This window comes from Sitodiplosis mosellana, unplaced genomic scaffold, assembly GCF_009176505.1.
Source record: "Sitodiplosis mosellana isolate CC-2019 unplaced genomic scaffold, AAFC_SMos_1.0 Smas_scaffold_59, whole genome shotgun sequence".
Taxonomy (NCBI): domain Eukaryota; kingdom Metazoa; phylum Arthropoda; class Insecta; order Diptera; family Cecidomyiidae; genus Sitodiplosis; species Sitodiplosis mosellana.
This window is the reverse complement of record NW_022595301.1, coordinates 308777-334470: the sequence shown is the minus strand read 5'-3', so window position 1 is coordinate 334470 and position 25694 is coordinate 308777. Positions and strand designations below refer to the sequence as shown.

The 25694-nt window shown below is 34.4% G+C and overlaps 1 protein-coding gene across 11 annotated transcripts in view; it reads left to right on the top strand.

Annotated features, from left to right (window-relative positions):
• LOC129570465 (tropomyosin-2) overlaps window positions 1-23965 on the top strand; it is a 34917-nt gene extending 10952 nt beyond the window's left edge. The window contains exons 1-13 of one of the 11 annotated variants that reach the window (XM_055450081.1): window positions 1731-4646; window positions 12503-12636; window positions 13187-13304; window positions 15559-15629; window positions 16297-16372; window positions 16827-16889; window positions 19154-19223; window positions 21620-21685; window positions 21772-21873; window positions 22260-22372; window positions 22444-22534; window positions 22624-22737; window positions 23167-23719. In XM_055450081.1, coding sequence (XP_055306056.1) covers window positions 4503-4646; window positions 12503-12636; window positions 13187-13304; window positions 15559-15629; window positions 16297-16372; window positions 16827-16889; window positions 19154-19223; window positions 21620-21685; window positions 21772-21873; window positions 22260-22372; window positions 22444-22534; window positions 22624-22737; window positions 23167-23348 — 1344 coding nt within the window. In that variant the 5' untranslated portion in view covers window positions 1731-4502 and the 3' untranslated portion in view covers window positions 23349-23719. Of the gene's footprint in view, window positions 1-630; window positions 4647-12502; window positions 12637-12803; window positions 12922-13186; window positions 13305-15558; window positions 15630-16110; window positions 16182-16296; window positions 16373-16826; window positions 16890-17998; window positions 18062-19153; window positions 19224-19764 lie in introns of those variants that run through there. The other 10 variants (XM_055450083.1, XM_055450082.1, XM_055450079.1 and 7 more) reach the window with 10 other exon arrangements.
• Window positions 23966-25694: the final 1729 nt, after the last annotated feature.

Here is a 25694-nt window from a genome sequence, read left to right as displayed (position 1 = left end):
CTATGTACGAGCTAATGTTTAACCATTGAACAAAAAAAAATTATTTGTCGATTTTCAAATCATTTGTTGAATTTCCGTTCTATTATTGTTGATTTTTCTTTCATACACTCTCAGTGAGAGGGTCTCTCACTGTTTTGAACTTATTGTCCAAATAATTATATTCCGACAATTGGATTTATTTACTTATCACATATTGATTGTGCTTACTACACCATCAAATGCTACCGCCTCATATACCTCGACTCGTTTGATTAATGAGAGGCTCTTATTAATAGCTTGAGAATGCGTTCAATTGATAAAATATCGCACTAAAGAAGTATTTACAGCTCGAGATAATTGAGAAAGTGCGTAGAAAATAAAAGGGTGACGTCAGCTTGATAATATTTAGTTTACTTACTCGGTAATCTAAAGCCTAGTTCGATTTTTTTCTCTTTAAAGCGAGCAAAAATTCGACAAGCAAAAAAAAACTCCCAAGTGATTACCGAACGCATTAAATAACACATCGGTCAATAAGTCCCGAGCCTAACCACCAAGTGGCAACACTAATGTCAAACCCATATCATTTTCGAAAACTACAACCTTTTTTAGGAATCCAGTCAAAATTTGAGCCAAATCCGACCATCAGTTCGCTAATTACAGCACTTTAAATGAAGCAATTTTCCAATTTTCCAAAATCATGGAAAAACTGCATTTCTCCTCTCGATTTGACACATGTATTCCAGAAGAAAAACGAGCAGGAGTACCAAACCCATACTATGATTAGTTTATGGCATCCTTAGGCTTTCGAAATCAATCATTAGATATGGAAGAATTGAATTTATGCATAGCCATAAGAGCGATTTTGTCGATAAGCCTCCAAATTGTTCAAAATATGTGGTTTTGGAAGAAATCATTGCCAAAATCCGTTAAGTGATATCGGAATTCTCAAATGTGATAGTTCATAGATTTGCTAAGGCCATAGGGCAACTAACTCAAGCTATAGTTACAACTTTGCATGGATATATGCATATGAAATACTCAATCGAAAAAGCCTTGCCGCGTTTTTGGATATGGAGTAGATAGAACAGTTTTTTGGGGATTCGAAGCCCGTTTGGAGCTGTATAAGTAAAATTTGAATAGGGTTTTGCCTTTATATATTAGAATTAATGTATTTTGAGTTCATTTGAATAGATTCGATCTATAAATTGCGGGTAGAAATCGCCAAAAACGGTTTGTAGCGACCAAGGTCGCAAAATATGAGTTCGGGCATTATTAGTGGATTTAGGTATAGAAAAATATTCGCGAACCAGTGGGAAAGATATAAAACAACATGAAAAGTCACTTATGCATCATTTTAGACCTATCCGAATGTCAAATCTTGATAAAACATAGCAAATTTGGCGAAGAAAACTATGTTGTTCAAATGCGAGTTTCATCCAGGTCAAAGAACTGTTTATATGGTGATATAATTGAACGAAATTGGTTTCAAACTGCTTCACTAACCATTGTATTTTTTAGGTCTGGTCATTCTCTGAACTCTCCACATGAATATACTTGAATACAATGCATCAGAAGAAAGTTATACCGTTTTAACGGCAAAATTGAAGCATTTTCGGGAGTCTTTCTCTCGTATAGCTGTAACTAGCAAACTGATGGTCGGATTTGGCTCAAATTTTGACTGGATTCCTAAAAAAGGTTGTAGTTTTCGAAAATGATATGGGTTTGACATTAGTGTTGCCACTTGGTGGTTAGGCTCGGGACTTATTGACCGATGTGTTACTTCGCATATGGGCATAATTCGGTATAAATTAACGCTCTTTATGGTTCGACGCATATCAAATTCCAATTTAATCAAGAGTTCGCAATATCAGTTAAAAAAAAGAGTTCCAAATTTTGGTTGAAAAGCTGCCAATTTCACATTGATGACACGGAAAAAAAACTGAACACATTGAATGCAAATTGAGCAATGAATGTTGCCGTTCAAGTTCGCGTTCGAAAAACAAATGCATGATCAAGACTCACTTCTTTCAAAGTACCGACTTTCAAGCCACCTCATGATCATATTCAGTAATTCGGTTGTTTTTTTTCTCGGTCTGTCCATCTGTGTTCTATTTAGTGTGATTGCGTTCCTATTAAACTATTCAACAGTACACACCGAGTTGGTGTGTAGCTCGCAACTAGCGACTGTACCGTAGTCATAATTTGTTTTGCTCTTTATTCATGAGAGGTCGAATCGATCCAAAGAGAAAAAAAATCGAATAGAAAATCGTGCACGATGTCGTGCAAAGCGACGATGCGCATGGAAAATAAACAAGCGCGAGTTGATTAAACGGCGTCGCTTTGTGAAAAAAAGGTAAAGGTGCATTTTGGATGAGCTGTTTGGTTTTTATTGCTGTTGATTTTGGCTCAAGTCTTTAATAAAGACTGTTCATTGAAAGGAATGCGACCAAACCGCAAAAAAAAAATTTGCACATTTGCATTAAGAATTGAACCAAATTTTGAGTCTTTGGCTCATTTTGCAATGATTATGCTGATACAGCATTCCCACTTGAATAATAATGAACCCAAAGAAAAAAAATTATTTAAAAAAAATACCAAAATTTTGCTGCGACTTGAATTTTAAATCGGTTTGTTTGCTTATTTGGTCAATGAATTTGGCTTCGTTCATGCTCTATTGAACACATTTGAATTGAAAAAATATGTTGTAGCCGATAATTAAAATCATTTGCATGCAGAATATGCATAAATTTGTGACTCGATTTTTCCATTCGTTTCAGTCGAAAGGGAATGTGACATATTCGACCAGTTCCTGTTCCCTTTTGTACGAATGCATCGAGCGAAACAATTTGAAAATAATAACAGCAAACATTAAATAGCACTTCAGTGAGTGCGCGACTCACACACTCGGCCACAATCTAGATTCAAAACGCAACGTTTGTTTTTCAATTCGATTGGATTTGTTCCGCGTATAGATGCAATTCGATGCTCAGTGTGTGCAGTGAGGCACAGGGAGAAAGAGTAAAAGAGATTTGGTCATTGTGCCTCACCTTTTTTTCCCATTGTAAAAAGTCAACTCGACGGCTGCTTTTTGGGATTTTTCTCTTGTTCTCTCTCGCATTCGTAACTCGACCTAATCGGTTTGGTCATCGATGATCGTTTGCTACGGCCACTTGGTACGCATCAACATTCCCATCTTTATCGCACAACACGCACAACACATTCAGGTGTAGAGAGTGCGAAAGAGACAGCCAGCTAATAGAAGCAGAGAGAACGTGTACACGAGATACATGCAAAACCATTCAATTTAAGGTCAAAAGCATTTGAAACAAAAGAGACGAGCCGAGCCACAGCAAAGATCGACACGAACAAACGTTGTTACGCATGGTGTTGTTCCGAAAACGATGTCGTTTCAAATTTTTCTACCGACATGTTCTACCGAACCAACACCAACAACTGTGTCTATCTGCAGGCATCGTTCGTACATACAATGTCTCTCTCTCTCTGTGTCTATGGCTGTGTATGTGTATACTATATTCGGAAATATATTGTCAATGCACACATACACACATACCGCTCCAGTATACACAAGAGCCCATACGTTTGCCTGTGTGTCTCTTCTTGTTCCATGTACCGCTTAGCAAAGCACTCTGCTATACGAAGGCAAAAGAGGCAAACAGCAACACCGAAACATACACAACATTATAACACAATCTAAAATAATACATGCTCAGTTGTTTGGAGTCAGTGGTTGTTGTTTCTCACTCATTGTCTCTCTCTCCCTCTTTCGCACACACTCGGGCCCATACAATAAATTTGACTCTTTACGCTCTTTCTCTTTCTCTATATGTATACACTGTGTGTACGGGTTCGCCATTTTGAAGTTTCGGGCGAGTCACTTGCGTTTCGTGCTCAGTAGTACAGTTTTATTCTCATTCATTTGTGTCCGATCCAACTTTTTTATGTGTCCAGTATTTTTATATCGATTTATTCATTCTTCGATACTAAAGAAAAGCGAAAAGTTTTTTTTACATCGCATTCAATGAATTGATTCATTTTTCAAAGTCGACAAACAAAAAAATATATTCACGTAGCAATTTCAGTTCAGTTTGCATTCTATCGACAAAACATACAGTGTGTTAGAGATTACATATTGTTCGATTTTTTTTCAATTGAGAAAGAGAGAGAAAAGTGGGTGCGATACGTGTTTTTTCCCTTCGGTCGACTAAAAAAGAATACGAAACAAGAACCGCGCACCAAATTCACTTGAGAAAATTGTTGATTGAAAATTCGGAATTTAGTGTACGTGTGTGCACATTGGAAAAATTAGTGAATTGATACTGGAATACGACAAAAAAAAAATATATTTCACATCACGTCATTCTTTACTTTTTTTGTCAAAGGAATTTTGTGTGTGAAATTTTTCTTTCAAGTGACATACAAAAAAAAAAACAATTTTTGTGTGATTCAATCACCACAAATTTTTTAATTGAGAAAATAAACGAGAAAAAAAAAGTTCAGACAAAATGACGACCCATTTGCAACAAGGCACACTTCTTGATGTTTTGAAGAAGAAGATGCGCCAAACGAAAGAAGAAATGGAGAAGTATAAGGATGAATGTGAAGAATACCAAAAACGTTTACAAGGCGAAATCATTCGCCGCGAAGAAGTGAGTTGATTCCCAATTTTTTTCTGCATTTTTTTTTTCTACAAGAAAATCGATCCAAACAACGTATTTTGTTCAATTACTTTGACAAATGATTTTTTTTTTCGCACTCGATAAATCTAACAAATGAATTTTTCTTGCCGTCGATGAATCTGACGAATGACTTTTTTTTTGGTTCCAAATGGTTCTGACAAATGATTTTCGTCCGCATTGGTTCTGACAACCGATTTCAACATATCATTCTCTGTACATTTTCACCTCGTTGACATGATTCATATCATGGTTCGCAGTGATATCGATTTTTTCCCATACAAAACGACACAGAGTGTGTCACGTTCAATGAACGTCTTGAATAACACCGGCTAGCACGAAACTTCTCTCCGATTACAATTGACACCAAATCCGGTGCTAAAAACCCATCAAATTCTGTTTTCTCAGCAGAAAAATTGTTCAAAAAGACACACACACACATCAATCACAATGGTGGGTCATTGAAAACATCATTTTCCGTATATGTGGCACGATCGATTTCATGCATGCGGACATTCTAGTACAATTTATAACCCAAAAAGAAGACGACGACGACGACGGCGACGCAACAACATCGATATAAATTACAAGAAACGATATGATGTTCAGTTTGGCCGAAGTGTGTGGTGCCAACAAACAAATATATTTGATTGTGGTCTAAATAGCATGAAACACGAACCAAAGCGTACGTTAGTTAGTTTTTTTCGCCTGATGTGTGTATGGGTTTAAAATATTCTCCATGTTTCCGATGACTTAATTTGTGTATACTCTTTTTTCTACTTCGTCTTCCTCGTTGTCGTCGTTGCCGTACAGAAAAGTATCAAAATGGATGAACGTTACGAAGAGAGCGACAGAGAGAGAGAGCGACAGAGAGAGAGAGAGAGAGAGAGAGAGAGAGTGAAGCAAATAACAAAAAGTGTACGTTGAAAATGATACGACCGGCTTTTAATAATTCGTAATGAGAGAAAAAGAAAAAGAGCGACCCAACATTCAACACCGCTTTTAGCGAACCCATTCAGTGTGAGCGACACACACTCATACACACACACATATAGCTACCAATCCAATCCAATCCACACTTTAGCTAAATTACCTCTTGCCGGAACGCGTTTCGTTCAACATGGATTTGTATTCATACATTGCGAATGGCAAAAAAATAAACCAACATTGTGTTTATTTGTCGCATTCAGATTGATTTTTCATTCAAGCTAACGTCCCAATTCAGGCAAAAATTACTCATTCGCTGTGCAAAACTACGAATGAAATTTGAATATGAACATAAAAAAAACGCAATAAGTTAAATGAACATGTTCAAGAGAGTTCGTTGTAATTAGCCAAGTGAAATTGAACTCGATGCAAATGAATTTATTGCCATAGGCCTTTTTTTCGGTATTGACGATTATCGTCACCCACGAACCTAATATAGCCAAAAGGTCGACGAATTGCCAATTTGCACAAATTACCGCATTTCTATCGAAGAATGAAAATAGTTGGACGAAAAGAATTCTTTTTGGATTCAGCTCTTCCTTACTCTTTTAAACTCTTTTTAAACGACGGTATTTGAACGTCGATTTTTTGAACGACGGTTCTTAAACGTCGATTTTACTCATTTTGCTGAAAAGACCATTCACAACCATTAAAGACCATTCCTAAATGAATCGAACATTATTTCAAACGGTCGTTGTTCAACCAAAAATATGGTCAATTATTATTATTATTATGACAAGACCATTAGAAATCCAGAAACAGAAATACAACACTCGATTTGTTCGAACCAAGAGAATTTCCTATCATTAGTTCGAACAATGATACTACTCCACTGGAGAGCAGAATTTAGTATTTGACTTGAGCATGCCTGTTTGCCATCATCACGAAAACTAGAATCTAACCATTACGTGTACAAAGAAAGTGTCTATCTGGATAGATTATCCGGTGCATAAAACTTGCGACTAGAACTAGTCTCTTTGCATTTTATAGTCTCTCTCTATGTTTCGATTGCTTATGTCAGCATTTTCTTCTTTACCGTTGAAACAGCAACACACCAACGAAAGCGCCCATCGTTCGTTTCTCTTGTGACCATTTGCATGCAGCTATCAAATTGAATTGTGTGTTGAACAAACACACAAACAGACAAACCAATTTCAAGTTTGAATTTCCAAGCGAATCGCTAAATTCTAGCGAAAAAAAGAAGGAACAACACATACAATTTTTCGAAACAAATGTATGCCCATGTAATCATTTCTATTTGGTTGTTCTTGTTTCACTTTTTCCTCCCGGTACACACTCACACACCGAGAGAGAGAGAGAGAGCTGCATTGTAGTGTGTTTGTTGTGAGTGTGTTTCTCATTCTCTCTCTCTCTCACTCTCTGGAAAACCGTCTCTTCCTCTTGTCGTTGGCTCATTCACAGCGCGCGCGACCGGTTCCAATGTATTGATGCCACACACTTCATTCAATTACAACAAAAGCAATGCGACCGCCAACAACCGGTATGGAATGTGTGTACAAAGCACAAGAATCGGAGGGCCGATTCAGAAACCGAGAAATGCGCGACAACACAGAGAAAGAGATAAAGGTGGAAATACGGTGCCATTTATATATGTTGACGTTACATATAATTTGCGATTAAAGCATACACAACTCACCAACAACAACAACAACAAATAAAATGGAAAAATATTTTCATCAAGAGCTCAAGTGTGATAGCGGTAACGAACAAAAAAACGAACGTCTTTTTTTGGTGAGCGTTTTGTGTCACATATACGCTGGCATAAGTGACGCGCCGATGATTGCATAATGCTTCGATACAAACTCCAGCAAACTCATCGACCGCCAGAGAGAGAGAGAGAGAGAGAGAGTTTATTATAGCACTATGCCTCAACTTTGAGGCATATAATAGAAAGTAGGCACATTCATGAAATGATTAATTTCATTAAATCGAGTTATTGTGCGGTTTTTTTTTTCTTCATATCGATGAATACTTGGATTGGGTATGCCTTAATGAAATCGGCATCATGTGAATTTCCAATCAAGATTGCGATATACTGAGCTCATAACTGCTTGATATGCATTCCAACGCACAAAAATCATCTTTAGATCACATTCTTTTGCCTCGCTCTCTCGCTCTCTCTCACCCATATCCAACCACACATTTCACAGAGCAATATTGTTTCAAATTACAAGGTTGCGATAAATATCGTACATTAGTCATATCTGGAATATACAGACGATATATACTACTTGCGCTTATGTTTTTGCCTAGCGAGCTATTCGAAAAACAATCATCACTCGAAAATGGATCAAATTTCTTGCCATTTGCACCGCAAACAAAAGCATGTTTTGTTCGTGCATGGCATTTTATTCTCTCTCGCTTTAACAAAATCCTTAACGATTGCAATTTTGCGTGCATGTTTAATTATACATTTCTCAAAGTGGCTAAGACAAGTGTTTCTGCCTCTTGATTTACCCGTATTTTATAAACGCGATTCAAAAACGTACAGCGGAAGAAATGGCATTTTATGCCAAAACAACGCAAAAAAAAATGAACAAATGAACAAACAAAAAATAAATCGAAAAAATGTGCAACTGTGGCAAGATAATATCTACAAATAGTCGCGCGCGTTGCCTGACTACGCATGATGGCTTTTGTGATTACTGCATGAAAGTGCTAAATATGCTCAACGAAACCGTATTTTTTTATCCCGCAAACATATCATTGCGTGTACAATCGCAATTGACGTACATACTCATGAAGCGCACAAAGCACCGAAAATGCATAACGCAGAACTTAGGGAAATATTTTTTTTATTACTACTAAAATTCAGCTCACCCAATATTTACTGTTCGTACAGAAGAAAAAGAATTCTAAGTCATTCATATTTATTGGATACAATTACTTATGGCCAAAAACTGTATTTCTCTCTTACATGAATCGATTTTTCGTTCATTGGACGGCTGTGCGGAATGTTTGCCACATTTAACTAACTCAACAAACACTGAGCTACATTTGAAGGCAATAAAAACACCATAAATACGAAATTTATCGCTGCCAGCGATGGGATGAGTAAAACGTTCAACATTTTATCGCATAATAAATCATTCACGTTGAAATTTATACCAATGCCATTTTCAATGGATATATAGAACAATAGCATTTGTGTGCCATGCCGTGATTCCAAGTGCTAGATGCTTTTTTTTCCTCGAAACATATGATTTCATTCGATTTTCGTTGGCTTTTTCGATTTATTAAGAATTATTTAATGAAGTTTACGGTCTAGCGATAAGTTTTCGAATGTAGACAAAGAAAGAGACAAAGAAAGGCCAGAAAGGGACCAAAACGAGACCAAGAGAAATAGAGAGACCTTCTTACGTGACTTCATTCAGTCTTCAAAAAGTATAAAATTCGTTCGAAAAATGAAAAAAAAAAACTCTCGTTTGACATTGACTCTCTCTGATCAGATTAAAACTCTCTTCAACGCGATAGAGACCTATGTAAATTCGACTTATGTAAAACCGACTCTTTCAAACGATGTCTCTCTCTCTTTCTCAACGTTTCCCTTTTTCAACTGAGAGTCTCAATTCTATCTCTCAACGTCAAAACTCGCTTCGAGAGGAAATTTGTAACATAATATGGAGATCTTAAAACTCATTACTCAACCATTTCGATGTTTAAAACTTGAAGAAGATCTTGTATCTCACGGGAAGTAGAAGACGAAAACAATGCTTCATCCATTTGAATGTAATCAGAAGAGCGACAAAACATTCGAGCGAAAAAATAATAATATTTGCTTGAATTTTGTTTCGTGTTTGTTCTAAACGTCAACAATAATTGCCTAGGTATGATGAATTAGAGGCTATTTATTTTTTATTGAAGATGATATATTAAGTGAGCTTAGTTTCAAACATAGATGAAACGTTGATATTTTCACAGCGAAATTCTGTGAATTTTGGAACTTGAGTTCCAAAAGTTGACATCTCGTCATATTTTGTATCAGAATAAATCTCGTCTCTTCAAATAAAAACCAAATCACTCATCTCTTCAGCATTGTTTTAAATGTTCTTTTCTACTTTACTATTGGCTCTTCGTCAAAAAGTCATTCGTCGTCAAAAGTCTCGAAAGCAAACATTTAGCGGCTAAATTTTAAGCTAAACAAATTCATAGCGCGTTTCAAGTGCCGCGTTCTTCAACAGCACGCTTTTAAACATCGGTGTGCGTTGAAAACTTTAACAACATGTGCGTTAAAAAAAGTCACGATGACGTCATCTCGATTGTACACACGATTGTAATTATTTGGTAGTTTTCGGCGGTGTACGTCATTTACGCTGAAAATGGCACAATGATCAGGTAGATAAAGTGATTTAGCGCGTCAATTAAATGGCTTTTGTCGTTTCACACAATCAAATTTACGCTCAACATCGGCCGCATGTCAAATTGTTCCCAACAATTAAGTTGATGCCCAAAATGAGAGTGCGGATCCAATCAAACTATTCTCATGCTAGTTCACACACAATTGATCGATGTTCCAAGCATTGATCGACGCTTCGAAGATTGATTGTTCGAAAAAAAAAAATTGATTCAATTCCAAATGATGCACATGTATGTGTGTGAATCGTCAATGTAAAATCAATCCAGCTGGTTCTATAAATGGATGGAAACAAATGGCTATATTTCTCAAAAATGGTCGTAAATAGAAAACGAAATTCGTGACTTTGACACACATAAAATGACAACGAGAAGCGAGAGAACCAAACAACAACAACAAAAAAAGTATGAAACATAAGTAGGCGAATGCCTTAAAACAATTTGTATCATTTTTTTGTTATTTGGTCAAGCGCTGAATGGCCAATTGAACAACGGCGCATGCGTACTTCTGACGTAATATTTCATTTTCTGGTTCGGCTCGAAAACAAAAACGAAATGGTCAACAAATGAAATGGAATCGACTTCATAAAGAATATTATTCAAAAAAGCAGCAGAAGAAGAGAGTTAAACAGAAGTCTGCTAGGCGGCTTTGAAACAATGGCGGTCGGCTTCTGTTTCAATATCAAGGTGAACCAAGTATGAATACACGGCTTAAGCATTGAGATTTTATTTCACTGTCAAATGAAATCATTTTTCTGTTTTTGTTTCGGTCGTGTTTTTTTTCTCTCATCGTCATTTTTTTGTTGCTCGTCGACAATTTTATCAACATATGAGACATATATATACCTTTGTATATTCACAAAAACCTTGGAGGTTTAATCGTGAAAATTAGAACGAATCAAACAGATGCACAAATATCTCTCAATACCAATGCATATATGTTACAAATAGCTGCTCATCGTTTTCTTCTATGACGAAAAACTGTGTTACATGAATTGATTGAAAAATGAACGCCCTGTGTGCTGCTCATGGAACCGTTTCATGGGCGGCAATCAAATTGTATCATCAAATGCTTCCGCTTTCGCGTTTTTAACTTGTAACCGGCGGACCCGCGTTAGAACACATTCAACACGTACAAACATGGAAACAATGCACTTGTTTGTTTCACGATTCTGTTCATTGTTCCATTCAACTTTCGAACTGTCGTCAACTGTTCGTTCTTTTTTCGCTTCTTTCGATGCTTGTTTATGGAAAAAACGAAAGAAAAATAGAATAAACACACAAGTATCGAATTTAAAATATGGGCTCACATCTCACTACTTTATACACACAATTGGTGCTTGTTCGGAATTAGAGACGGACTTTTTTTAAGTGACAAACTAGAGGAAGTTTGAAATATGACTAAACGATATGAATTCATTTGATTTAGACGACACTCCTACGCAATTGCATTCCGGAATTGACCGAAAAGAACGAATTTTTAGATCTATCGGAAATTCTATAGAATTTTGGACGAAAGAATCACTTTGAATCCAAAGAAAGAGTGCTCGATTATCACTTTGAGCCCATGGCTTCGTTTAGGCAAAATCGGCTTCTTTCGAGAAGATAAGCTAAACCAAAACTACCTCAATCGAAACGAAGACTGACCATAATCGAAACAAAAGCCGGATATAGTATTTTCGAATTGAAAACAAAAGTTTAAGTTTTCATATAACTATGAAAACAACTTAAAAAGAAAGAAGATATTTCAACGCGACAAACCACAAAGAAGATAAGCATTTTTGCCCAATTTCACATTTTACGTAACCAAAAATCGTCTTTTTGAGCAATTTTATTGAAAAAAAAAATGCTGAAAATTTCGGAATAATTCATATTTCACGCCTATTTTCCCCCTTTTTTTCATTCCATTCGCATCTAATTCCAATCTATTCCATTCACATGGGCTCCGTGGCTAAGCCCCGCGTTAAAAATGCCAGTCTCGAGAAGAAAAAAAAGTCATTGGAGAAAATCCGTTTCTCTTCCCTACGCTTCGTCTACTTGGATAATTGCTTCACAGCACAAATGTAGAGCATTTTTTTCTGCGTCCGATTAAATTGTGCGATCAAAGCAATTCGAATCGTTTAACTGTGTTTCACGCATTTGAATGTGTAATACACATTGTGTGTATTGTGAACCATTTGTTTTGTTTACTTGCAACTTTGTTTTTTTGTTCTCACTTGTTTGGATCGATAAATTAAATTCGTTATGAAATATCAGTTTTGTTATAAAAAGTAATGATATACATTGAGAGAGTGGAGAAATTAATTTTTGTAAGAAAAAAAAATGTATTTGGCCATACCATCATATTTTACATGGCAAATTGTTTAAATTTGAGTTACAAATTGTAACAAAAAGTAGAAAAAATTCATGTGATGCGTATATATCACAACTTGACTGACGCTAAACTCCACAAAATTTTAATGGTTTAGGCTGAATCTGAAGTAGCCGCTCTCAATCGTCGCATTCAATTGCTCGAAGAAGATTTGGAACGTTCGGAAGAACGTTTGGGATCAGCCACAGCCAAACTCTCAGAAGCATCTCAAGCTGCTGACGAAAGTGAACGGTAGGTGTTTCGATTGTGAATCGAACTTTTTTTTTGGTATTTTATTTTACATTTTCAGCTGAATTTATTTGACAAAAAAATTAGAAAAAAGAAGGAGAAGTCGTTTTAAATTGAAAGGAGATGTCTATAATTTTAATATTTTTGTCCAACATTGCATCGTAAAATAGGATACGTAAAGCGCTTGAAAATCGAACTAACATGGAAGATGATAGAGTAGGCGTGTTGGAGCAACAATTAGCGCAAGCAAAATTAATTGCTGAAGAAGCCGATAAAAAATACGAAGAGGTAGATCCGTTTTTCACTCTACATACACACATGGGGATGTGTAATGTGTTTAGGGTAGTTTGCCGATGGCAAACTGATTGATAGGGACAAAATTGGTTAGGGATCATTTTATTGCTCTCTTTTTTTCAGCACATTTTAGGATCAACACCCGTGGACAACGTTGGATCAACGACGAAAAAATCATCGTCTTTTGCAACAAAACACTAATTTTGTCTCGCGTTTTTCTCTCTCTCTCTCTCTCTTTTCATTTGCGCGTAACGTACAGTGCTCGCAAAGTATTGGAAAATCGCTCATTGGCCGATGAAGAACGTATGGACGCTCTTGAAAACCAATTGAAAGAAGCCCGTTTCCTTGCTGAAGAAGCCGACAAAAAATACGATGAGGTGCTTTTACGTGTCACTTGACAATATTAGCTCACGCAGCCAGTCGCTTAAAATATTTTGTTTATTGCCGCTCGTTGTTTTCGCTATTCAAGAAAACGACCAGCAATTGGAATACAATATAGAAATAACAGATTATATCGTCGATTGAAGTTCGACACATGTATGAATTTGATACACACACACGGAACTGACTTTCGTTTGATGACAAATTGTTGACATTTTTGGAGATTCGTTGCAAGGCTCCGAACCAATATTAACATGAAGAGGAAAATATCTATATTTTGAATCATTAGATAGAGAGACATATGCAAACTGTTAAGATTTAAGAGATATACAGTTTTTTTCTTCAAATGCTCAAATTTAATTTTTTTTTCTTTCGTTGCAAAATAGTAGTTAGACTTAAAACATTTGGTTGATTTTTGTTTTAATATTGTTCATCATATGTTTATTTTCGTCCTCTTCAACACACAATTTTGATGAAGATTACCCAAAGATTCTCTTGATACAAGCTTAACGAAACGTTTTTAAATTATATTCTATTTTAAATTCAAGTTATTCTATTAGCTAGCGAAAATAAACGTCCAATGAAATACAGAAACAGAATTACAACTATCGATTAGGACCACAATTATAGGGAATGGGATTGATATATAGTATATATTATATACGAACATTTTTTTTCTTCTTGTTTTGCTTCAATAAAAGAATTCTATTTTTAAACATTTAACAAATTGTAATGTAAATTGAACACACACATACAGACACATTTTTAACAGGAGATTTACTAAAAACCATTTTTATTCAAATAAATTTATGCAAAATATATATTATGTACTAAATAAAATGAACAAACAACAACAAAATCTGTTTTTAATATTAGAATAATTCTGTTTGATGGCTTTGCTTGAATTATGATGTCGATTGGCTGACACACGCATAATGAATCTGGCACGTCTGTGCTGAGACTAGGATTCAATCGAATCAAATATTGGATTTTCGAATAGAATATTGGAAATTCGGATGCAAATCGAAAATTGGAACTTGAATTCAAAGAACATCTTGACCCGAAATCGAAGATCTTGATCTCTCTTGATCCTCTCTTTATCCCATCTTGACCACATATTGGGACTTTTCTGAACTTTCTCTGAACATGCTCGGTACACTCAGGTCTTGGCACCTGCTCAAGACTCCTTAATCAATATTTTGACCGGTTTGCGCTGATTTTCAATCTGAACGTTGAGCCAGTGTTCTTCTAACTGTCACAATGGGAATTTCATTGCCTTCATCCAATTTATTCACTCCGTTTCATCCAGTTCTATTCTGATGTGAATTTCTATCGCGAATTTCAATCGCTTCTTGAAAATATGTTTCACTGCCTGGATTTGATCATTGATTCGTTTTTGGTCACTCTAAAAAAAATTCTACATCCTTCGCAGTTCATAAATTTTCTTCAGAGGACACAAAATGACATTGAGAAGACAATTTGCAATTTGATTTTGCTCTAATTCAATAGAATTTGATTTGCAGCATTAATTTTCAAAAATGACGCTCTTTCTCGTCGTTTTTCAATATTTGAGAATTTCAAATCAAATCGATTTACCGCAAAATTGCCATTTTTGGCGAAGAAGAATAGGTTTTGCTCGAAAAAATATTTTTGGTTAGAAAAATTGTCTCTTTAAATGGAAAAAATGGTTGGAAAAATTTTTTTAGATCTAGATTATTTTTTAATCTAGAGAAACACATTTTTCTTGCTTCATACCCCAAGAAAACTTCCTGTCGAAGGAAAAACCTATTGAAGAAAATTGTTGTTGCTGAAAATATTTCTTGCAGAAGAAAAAACAGCCCATAAAAATTCCCCGCGGCAAAAATTTACCCGACATTTTTTTCTAAAACAAAATCGGTCATTGTCTCAAGTCGAGACTCTCATCTCCAAAATCGACTATCAATTTGTTTAGTATCCAACTAGCACCCAATACTCAATAGAAATTCGAGTTTCAGCCAAAATTGACCAAATCCAATTTCAAAGCCATCCAACAGAAGTCACAAACAAAAGTTAGTCCGTAAAAATGAAACATGTGTTTAAACTTCGATCTTGATAATAATTTGTTTTGTATTCACCGCGCTATCAAATGCGATTCATCGTATTTGGCTTGCTTAACGGCAGAAAAAAAAAATCCAAAGAACAATTCTAATGTTATATTCTTTTCTTATTCGTCAATAAATCATCGATACATAAAATGGCCACATTGAATAGGTTGCCCGTAAATTGGCCATGGTTGAAGCTGATTTGGAAAGAGCCGAAGAACGTGCTGAGCTCGGCGAAAAGTACGTTTCAAACCAAAGAAAAAAAAATGTGTTTGATTTTGTTTTGTTGTTGCCAGTGTTGATGTTGTTGTTACAAAAAACTGTTTTTGCGCCGAATCAACTGCTATTGAACCCAAATGTTTTTGTTATTTTGTGCTTTTACCGCTAACAAATGCCAAAGTTCCATTTCAGGTGCGAAAAAGATGAACAAGGCGATTGTTCATTGTTACAAAGATGACGTATTCCGCTACAGGATACCCGCTTCAATTGATCTTTTATTGAATTAACCAATTTCTAATGAATTTACTAGAATTTAAGAGAGATTTTTTTTAGCTAGCAATGAGATTTTTTTTCAATTAATCATTAACACATCCCAATGTAACCCATTTAATTGCCAAACCCTGTTTTCAATGTACTAATGAATTGTTGTATTTATTTCATAAAAAAAAACCTGTTGTATTTGACCAAATTGCTTGTATCCGCATAACCCGCGCTAATAAAGGTCGCACGTAAGCTAGTCCTCATGGAACAGGACCTAGAACGCTCCGAAGAGAAAGTCGAACTAAGTGAAAGGTTTGTACTTTTGCGCCAATGCCAATTAACCGTTGCTGTGATTTTTTTTGTTATTTTCTTATCATAAACTCCGTTGAACCCTTAATAATGTCTTCATTTTTCACATTTTCCACAGCAAAATCGTTGAACTCGAAGAAGAACTCCGTGTTGTTGGCAACAACTTGAAATCTCTTGAAGTTTCGGAAGAAAAGGTATACCATTTCGTTGACAATTTTTTCCATTTGATATCATTATTTTTTGATTTATTTGAAAAAAAGACAATTTTGCTTCTTAAATTCTTTTAAATTTTTTTTTGACGTGAAACCGTAAAATATTGACGAAGAAAATAATGTTTCATTTAGAATATTTCCAGAATTATCAGATAATTTTGATCAAAAATTTGATTTGATTTTGATTTGACTAAATTGATCTATAGAATTGAAATAGAATCAATTTCAATTATTTCAATTCCAAATGAAAAAAACATTGTTTATTCATGGAGTCAATTTTTTACGTTTCGTCATAAAAAAAAAAGATTTTTCTTCGTAAATTGATTTTAATAAAAAAAAATCATTCAATCGTTGTTCAAATCTTGACAATTTTTCCTCGGAATTGTCTCAAAATATCCACACAAAAAACGCCCGAAAAAATACAAAAATGCGATAGGCCAACCAACGTGAAGAAGAATACAAAAACCAAATCAAGACATTGACCACCCGTCTCAAGGAGGTACAAAGGCTTCACAAAAATTTACGCTGTTTTGTGAATACGCTGTTTGTCAATGTTGTTTTGCAAAACTTTTCGCTGTGTCGATTCTAAACAGAGACACACTTTTTTTGCTTGTTGTTTTCTTGGCCCAAAGTCAAATTAGAATTTGAATAATTATTCATGGACTTAACCTAGGCTAAACGCCAACTAATTTGTTTTCCTTACCTCGTGCAATTCGCACGTTGAAGAAGTGAAATCATGCGTTAACTTCCCATAATTTAAAAAAAATAGACTCATGACTTTTTAATTTTGAGAGCTAAACTAAACACCTACTAATTTTGCTGATTGTTATTTGATGTGATTTTTTTTTCTGTGGCCCAAAATTAACAATAACCTGCGTTTGAATATTCATGTTAATTCAAAACAAAAATCCAAATTAATTGCAATTCAACGGAGCTAGGCAACGCAATTGGAAGAAACGTGCGGTGAACAAATTCGCTCATTAAGTCATAGGCTTAAAGAGGTGATTTAAATCATACCAATTTTTTTTCTTCATGTACAAAAAACATGACGTGAGCAACATCAATTTTGAACAAAGTTTTTATGGGAGATAGGGAATTTGAATTTAAAATATAATGTTTTTTTTTTTTAAATTGAAGCAATGGTGATAAGAATACCAGGTACAATGTAAATAAGCCCAAGCAAAACACATTTCACAGACTCTTATCACTTTCTCTTGAAATGAGAGACAATTCTCTCTCAAAAAAAAAAATCCGAATCGTCTTTATGTAAAAATGCAACGGAATCGATCGGTGTTGGGTTGACCGAAATGACCCTTTTAAAAATATTCCTTCTAAATTCAATACTTGACTTATTCCTTCTTCTTTCTGCCAAATAATTTCTTCGTTTCTTCTACAAGAACAGCGAAAATTCATTTTCTTCTTCCACGAATTTTTTTCTTCTACAAAAATTCCCATCCACAAGAACAACGAACGTTTTCTCAAACAAAAAAAAAATTAAAAATTGAACACATTTTTTCCGGATGATCATTGATCAACCTTTTTGTAAAAACCAATTTCCACTTTCTTCAATTCTATTTCAATTGTTACATCTTCCGACCGACCAATTAGGCTTCTGCTAATCGAGAAACGAACGAGGAACAAATTTTAGCACTCAAAAAGCAATGTGCCAGTGTAAGTTTTCCCATTTGTAAATATGCACCATTTTTTTATATACACATCTTTATATTGGTTAGTGGGGTTATCATTTCTATATCAGAACATGTCTTATTTTAGCAAATAGTGTTTTCTTTTAAGCAAGTGGCAATTGTTAAATTGCAATTTTAAACTCTTCTTTCTTTTATTACATTTCTGTTGAAATTCTTCATTTTATTTCCAATGTTTGAGCCCAATTTCAAACATTCTGCACCGATTCTTTGAGGTACAATCAGTTTTAGATGAGAAATTTTTAATGTTTGTTACTGTGTTGGTTTTAAATTGTTTTTATATCATTTTATTGTTGATAGTTTTCATTTTTCTCTTTAATTCGAAACTTTTTTGTTCGTTTTTTTTTGTTAATTGATTTGTTATCGTCACATTTTTAACCACTTTTTTCTCATCAAATTTTCATTTCTTTGTTATTAGACATTCTTTTCATTAATAACATACATATTTTGATTTATTCTCGAAATGAACCTTACTAAATGCATGCTAGTTTTAAAATGTGTGTCAATTGATGTGTGCTCGCTCAAAAAAAAAACAAAAGCTTTGAACGTTTTTATTAAATTTTCCGAAATTCCAAGAAAATTCGAGCCTTTGAAAAAAGCATCCAGAAATTATTGAAAAAAATTAAATTTAAAGGAACATCACGAAATATGTCTATTTTATCTTCATTCCTATTAATTGTTATTAAAATGTTTGTCAATTTTTATTCTATTTTGTTGGGTAAACTAAATTTTATTTCTATTTTGATATTTTTATTTAAAAAATTTTTTAAATTTTATTTAAAAAATAAATCAAAACAAAGTTAAAATACAAAAATTGAAGAAAAGAGAAAAAACAATCAAAATGAAGAAAATTAAATTGAGGCAAAAAAATGGGAAATGAACAGATTCAAGTATCAATCAATTCCCAGTGCTTAGAATCATGTATCGTAATTCCTTGAAAAAGAAAAAAAATCCGCTCACCGTTTCGTCAAACCTTGGAATTTTGGGAAATTTAAAACGAATTTAAAATCATGTGAATCCGTATTTATTCTATTTTTTCCCACCCTTCAAAAAACAATAGGCTGAAGCCCGTGCTGAATTCGCTGAGCGTTCAGTTCAGAAATTGCAAAAGGAGGTTGACAGACTTGAAGGTAAGTTGATTCGTGTGCAATTTTATCGATTGTTTTTTCTATCTCAACTACGAATTTACTGACAACTTTCAATTAACAAGCGACTTTGAACCAGAGTCAAGCCAGTTTTGGCTTGTTCAAGTTAAACTGTTTATTCCGAAGACTAACAACTAACCAAAGACTTGCAAATTAAAAAAAAACTGTGAAAAAACCAAAGACTTACCAAAACTGTAAAATCAACTAACACAAAGACAGTTCCTAGACAAAAAATTTCCTTTTTCTTTTTTTTTCTTCATTTATTTATTCAAAACTGTGTTTATTTTGGTGTGTTTTTATTAATTTTATTTTTTTATTCATTTTTTTTTTATTTTTTTGTTGTGTTGCGCTGATAAACCCCAAATTGCTGTATTAACTGCGTGCTTGATCTAATTTGATGTTACGTAATTTGATGTTGCGACGAAAAAAAAAATATCTGAAATTAACCCAATATTTTGGATGGCGTCTCCCTGAATTCAATCAATGTGTTAACATAAAAAAAACTGCGCCAAAAAAAATCAAACAGATGACATTTTAGTTGAACGTGAAAAGAACAAACTACTTCAAGAAGAAATGGAGGCGACCTTGCATGACATTCAAAATATGTAAAAGCCACGATGTGAGGGAAAAAAGAAAGAGAGAAACAAACAACAACCTAAGACAGAATCAAACTAGACACATTTTTTTTTCTTTCCAATTAATTTTTCTTCTCGAAAATGAAAAACAATTGTATTTTGATTAATATCCGGATGAACGAAGCATAAACATAATGCACGAAATGTATTATATAGACAAATGATTGTATTCATCATTGAAACAAAAAAAAGACATTTATTTGCACGTAGCACTTTCACCTACAACAACAAACTGAAAACAAAGGGAAATTCACGTAATTAAGCGAAGAGAAAGAAAAAAGAGAATATTTAATTGTATATCTTGATTCCCGCAAGTTTATTCTTTTGATAAAACTGTTTTTTTTTTTGATAGAATTTAAGCAGAGATTGAGAAAGTGAGATGAGAAACAAATACGTATCTTCCATTAATAACCGTAAAACCATAACAGTAAGCGCGAATGCCATTTAATGTTTCATTCAAATCATCAATTGCGAATAATTAGAGCAAAATCCATATAGACGTTTTACATTCCAATGGACAAAAGACATTCAAAAGGATGAAAATTCCAAAATTTTCAATTCCATTCCGAAAATTGATTCCGAATTTTTTCGCTGCTTTTTTCTTCTTCAGAATTCCACGACTAAAAATCAAAATAAAATGAATTAAAATCATTCCAATTTTTTCTCCCATTCAATGTGAATCATCTTTTCTTTTCTACTTAAAAAAACAATTTGTAATTTTTTCCACGGTGATGACTGTTCAAGTCATCATCAATCAAGTGACTGTTCTGAGGCTTACAGTCTTCTATCGGCAATTAAGAGAAAAAAAATTCAATTTTTTCGCTCATACAATGCAAAAACAAATCAAAAACCCTTTCAACTAAATTACTTTTATATATGTCGATTGAATCAAGCCTTGAGTGTACGTGTGTATGCAGGGCAAGATATATAGAATTATATTTATATACTATTTAGCAATTAGCAAGAAAGAACATATTGAAATTGAACAAGACACGCAGATTATTTACTTTTCTACAAGCATAAAAAACCGTATCAATTCTTCTATTATTTTTTCTTCTTCTGCGAAATAATGGAAGAGAGTAGACTTAGATTAACACACATACACACACACACAAAAAAAAAATAAACGAAAGAAAAAGAGATAGCGAGAGAAGAAAAAAGTAAGAAATTTATCAATTTATTTACATTTTTTTTTGATCATATCGAGAATATACTAAAAGTGGCTTAGCCACTCATTTATTTTTACTTTTTCTAATAATATTTTTTTGAATTTAATTTTCTTGTTTGATTTGAGTCAGTGAGAATTAAATGATTTTTTGTCCTTCCAAAAAATTGATTGACCGAGTTTTTATTTTGTAGAATTTGGAATTTTTTTTTGGGTTTTTGAATCAAAATGAATATTTTTCTTTGGTTGTTTTAGCATTAAAATTGGATAGATTGTTAATTTTAGAAGAAACACGTTCATTTTATAATCCCATTGTGAGTTGAACGTTGAAAAAACCCACCAAATGTAGGGAAAAAAACCCACCAAATGTGAGAACATCGTGAATTCATCCATACACATATACAAAAAAGACATCCCAATTTTGGAGAATTAAACAATATATGTTGATCCTGTGTACTCCACTTCAATGTATCGAGAGAAAATACGTGTACTCCTGTACTCCACCTCAATGTGTCAATATCCGAATACAACTTTTGAGATTTATTGATACATTTACTTATTTACTACACATAAATGAACAGATGAATTTATCAAGGAACGTGAACGATATGCCACTATTGGGGATGACTTGGATCTTGCATTTGTTGGTCAGCTAATCGAATTGCACTTATCTCATACATTCAGTAAATATTTTCGATTCGAAAATAATGTGATTCTGATTTGAACTATGCAGAACTTATTGGTGTGGAAATGGTGTATAACGATAGACATCCAAAACCACCAACACCGATCAAACCGAAGTCACCAACACCACCACCAAAGGAACCAACACCAGGCACGGCCAATCGAACTATTTTAATCGATCAAATACGATGCATTGGCGTATGCTGTATACATGCCGATTATGAATTTGTTCAAATTTTTGTACTTTTTTTATTCAAAATTTCGAAATGTTTGCTTGAATTGTCATTTTCGGCAAATTTTCTTCCATCAAGACGACGAAAGAGTTCGTGAACACTTTTTAGAAGAAAAAAAACAGTTTTTAGAAATTCCAATTTTTTCATCAATTTGATAATTCCCTAAGAAATTGGCATTTGTATGACCGTCGATCACTGACCGCATTCGTATTTGCATCATATTTGTGTGATTGAAGCTCAATGTGCAAAGGTCTTGATTTCCAATACGCAAATCGATGGCATAACTATGAAAAATATTGTACAGAGGCTGCGCTTGTTGCTGCCGTTGGTCCCGATGGCCAACCAATTGTTCTTGGTGAAGATGGACAACCGATTCCAGCCGCTCCTGCCGCTCCCGAACCTGAACCGATACCAGAAGTATTGAATGTGTTGTTTTTCGTACAAACCAATTGATTGTACTGACTCATTTTTTGTAACACAAATTAAAGCCAACCACGCGGATGTTCCATGGCGTTGAAGTGCCAATTGTTAAAGGACCACCACCGGCATTCGAATTTAATAAGGATTTGCCACCAGAAGGTGAAATTTGCGAGCAAATTCAGAACGATATACCAAATCAGTTTATCGACTCGCATTCAACGCTTTTTCATATATTTTTTTCTAAAAAGGTGCTGAGGTTCCATTCGTAAAGAATTACACACCTCCACCACCGGAACCAGAACCAGTGCCAGTCCCAGAAGGGGCCGCTGAACCAACTGCCGAAGGCGCACCAGCAGCTGAAGGTGAAAGCCACAACGACTGAATGGATACGAGCAGTCATTTGAATCAATTGATTGTCAAATTGTTATTATGCACTGGGAATTGAGATGTTTATTTTGGGGAATTCGATTGTTTTAGTACTCTTTGCTATTTTCAATTCTTATCGTTTTTGAGACATGCCAAGGAATAACGCGTTCAAATTTAGAGCCTACTATGAAGTAGAATGACATGCCAAAGGTATATCAAGATATTTCAACGAATGATATTTTGACGATCACAATCGAATTCATTGAATAATATCTCTTTTTCAAACGCCATGAAAAACCGTGTGAATAAGTGAAATAGTTAATTTGACAGTTACTTGATCCAAAATGACGATGCCACTGTATTCCAACCGTTTTGTTTCGATATGAGATCTGAAAATTGAAAACTAATTGGAATGTTGAAATAAGGCGCTCCACCCGCTGAAGGAGCAGCCCCAACTGAAGGTGCACCCGCTGAAGGAGCAACCCCAACTGAAGGTGCTCCACCTGCTGATGCCGCTGCTCCACCAGCCGAAGCGGCTCCTGCAGAACCGGCCGCACCGGAAGCTCCGGCCGCTGAGGCTCCACCTGCTGAGGCACCAGCTTCATAAATACTCAGTCTCCACCATCATAATTATGGAAACTGAAACCGCTTGTCAAATTGATTTTTCTTGCTTTGCACGTGCCTCCTTTTAACGCTTAAAATAAATTTAAAACAAATAAACATTCGCTTTGACATGATTGAGTGCTTTTAAAGGTAACTATTTGATGAGCAGCACTTTGTTGTTGTTTGGAATGCTGTTGCGAAATTAAAAACCCGCTGCTCAAATCGAATTATATTTTTTTTACACTGAACGTCGATTTTGAATTTGATTCCTAATTTTGTTTTTGTTCATTTCTTACTTTTTATTTTTCTGTTGGTATTTTTATCGTACGAATTAAACAGACGAACTCGTTATGGAGAAGGAAAAATACAAGGATATCGGAGACGATCTCGACACCGCCTTCGTCGAACTCATCCTCAAGGATTAAGCGACAAATGCATCAACACACAGCACTTTCAATACTGCGTCAAAACCTGTATTATCATTTTAAATGTGAAATGTTTGCATTTCACCAACAATTTAAATTATTTTCTCATTATTTTTGATTTAAATTCTGTACTTTAATTTATACAAGCAAACAAAAAATTAAAGAACATCCATTTTTATTTTCAATCAGTTAAAAAGCGATCGTTTTATTTCAAGTTTCTTTTTTTTTGTTTTCAACCATTTTTTTTGTTACTCGACAATGACTTGACTACGTAAAAACTCACTGACCAATGACTTATCAATGATGAGACAATAGACACACATGAATCATTCTCAATAACCAATGCTAATAATTCGATTTAAGACCATCAATTTACTAACACAATCAATATAAACCATTCCATTTTCAGATGAACTATTGGTCGAACGAGAGAACAACAAACGTATCGCACATCAAATTGATCTTAGCTATGCTGATAGCTACTAAAAGTTATACCTGTTTATGCATTAAAAACTCCATCACGTTCCAAAAATTTTTTGTGTTCAATTAAAGAAAAATACTCTATTCCAATATATTTATTTGACCAACTTCCCCTCTGCATGCCACTTTGTAACCGGCTATTGGTTACATCGTGAACGGTGGTGGACATTTTTAAAGTTTGATGATTTTTTGATGAGACTCTCAGAGAGTTACTGTTTAGGTTCATCGGAACAGTCTATTGGGAATTAGTTGATTGATGTCTTTGAAGAGAAGAGTCTTTTAATGAATTATATATTCAGAATTTATGCCCAGATTGTCCAGGAGTTGAGCATCCACCACCCATATTCATTCTTCGATATACTCTAATCATTATCGTTAATAAATCATGTAAAAATGGATCACTAATTCTTTTGACTACTTTTCCTATCTCGCACGCAAAAATGAACCATTCTCATTCATTGAGTGATTCACTCAATATGCGAGTCGCTCAAAGACTGCAATCAAAGTCATCAGTCCACGATGATCAACAGTTTGACGTGAAATGCACGTTGTGCATCAGTGAGGACTTCCTATTATTTTGCCCATTTTTACACATACACATTATGCGTTTAATTCAATATTCATTCACACTGTATGTTGTCGATATGCCCACACATTTGCTATATGATTAACACAGTAAATTAGCTTTAAGAAATGCCTAAATTTATGAAAGGGTCAACATTGTCAAATAGTTTGGACAGAAAATAGTTTTCAATTTCTTAAAAAAAATTGTAATAATAAACGCTACTTGAATTTAACAATTTGATGCCTAATCATCGATTTCTAATGGTCTTCGCCGAAGTTATTTACAGTTTAAATCCACACATCTATTCCGGATCAGCTTCATATTGTACGAAACAAATGATTGGGATATTTTTTTTAAATTTTCTCTGGAAAAAAAAAATTTAGATTTGTGTTGTAGCTTTCAGTAGTTTGTAAAAGATGAATCTATATTATCTAGCGCTCCCGTGTGGAAAATTTTTGACTGACTATTCAGTCGATTAATTTGGGACATTTTGACTGACTTAAAGTGATTGTCTCGAACAAAATAAGCAACTGCAGTTAACTTTAATCACAAATCACTCTTAGTCAAAATGTCCAAATTAGTCGACTGACTGAATGAATAACTAAACGTGATTGTCTCCATACAAAACGCATGATTTCAATCAACTTAGCCAGTTTTAGTTGTGTATCACTACATACAGTTACATACAACTGAGTGACTGTTAGTCATTTTATTTGCACACGGGATTTCTCATGAACCAACAATTGGATTGAACCAAATGAAAAAAAACAATTGACAACTGCCTTTTCTGTAATGAATGTTTTATGCGATTTATGCCCGATGATTTGTCTACATTTAGAACATTGAATGCATTTGAACAAGAATTACAGTGAAAAAAAAA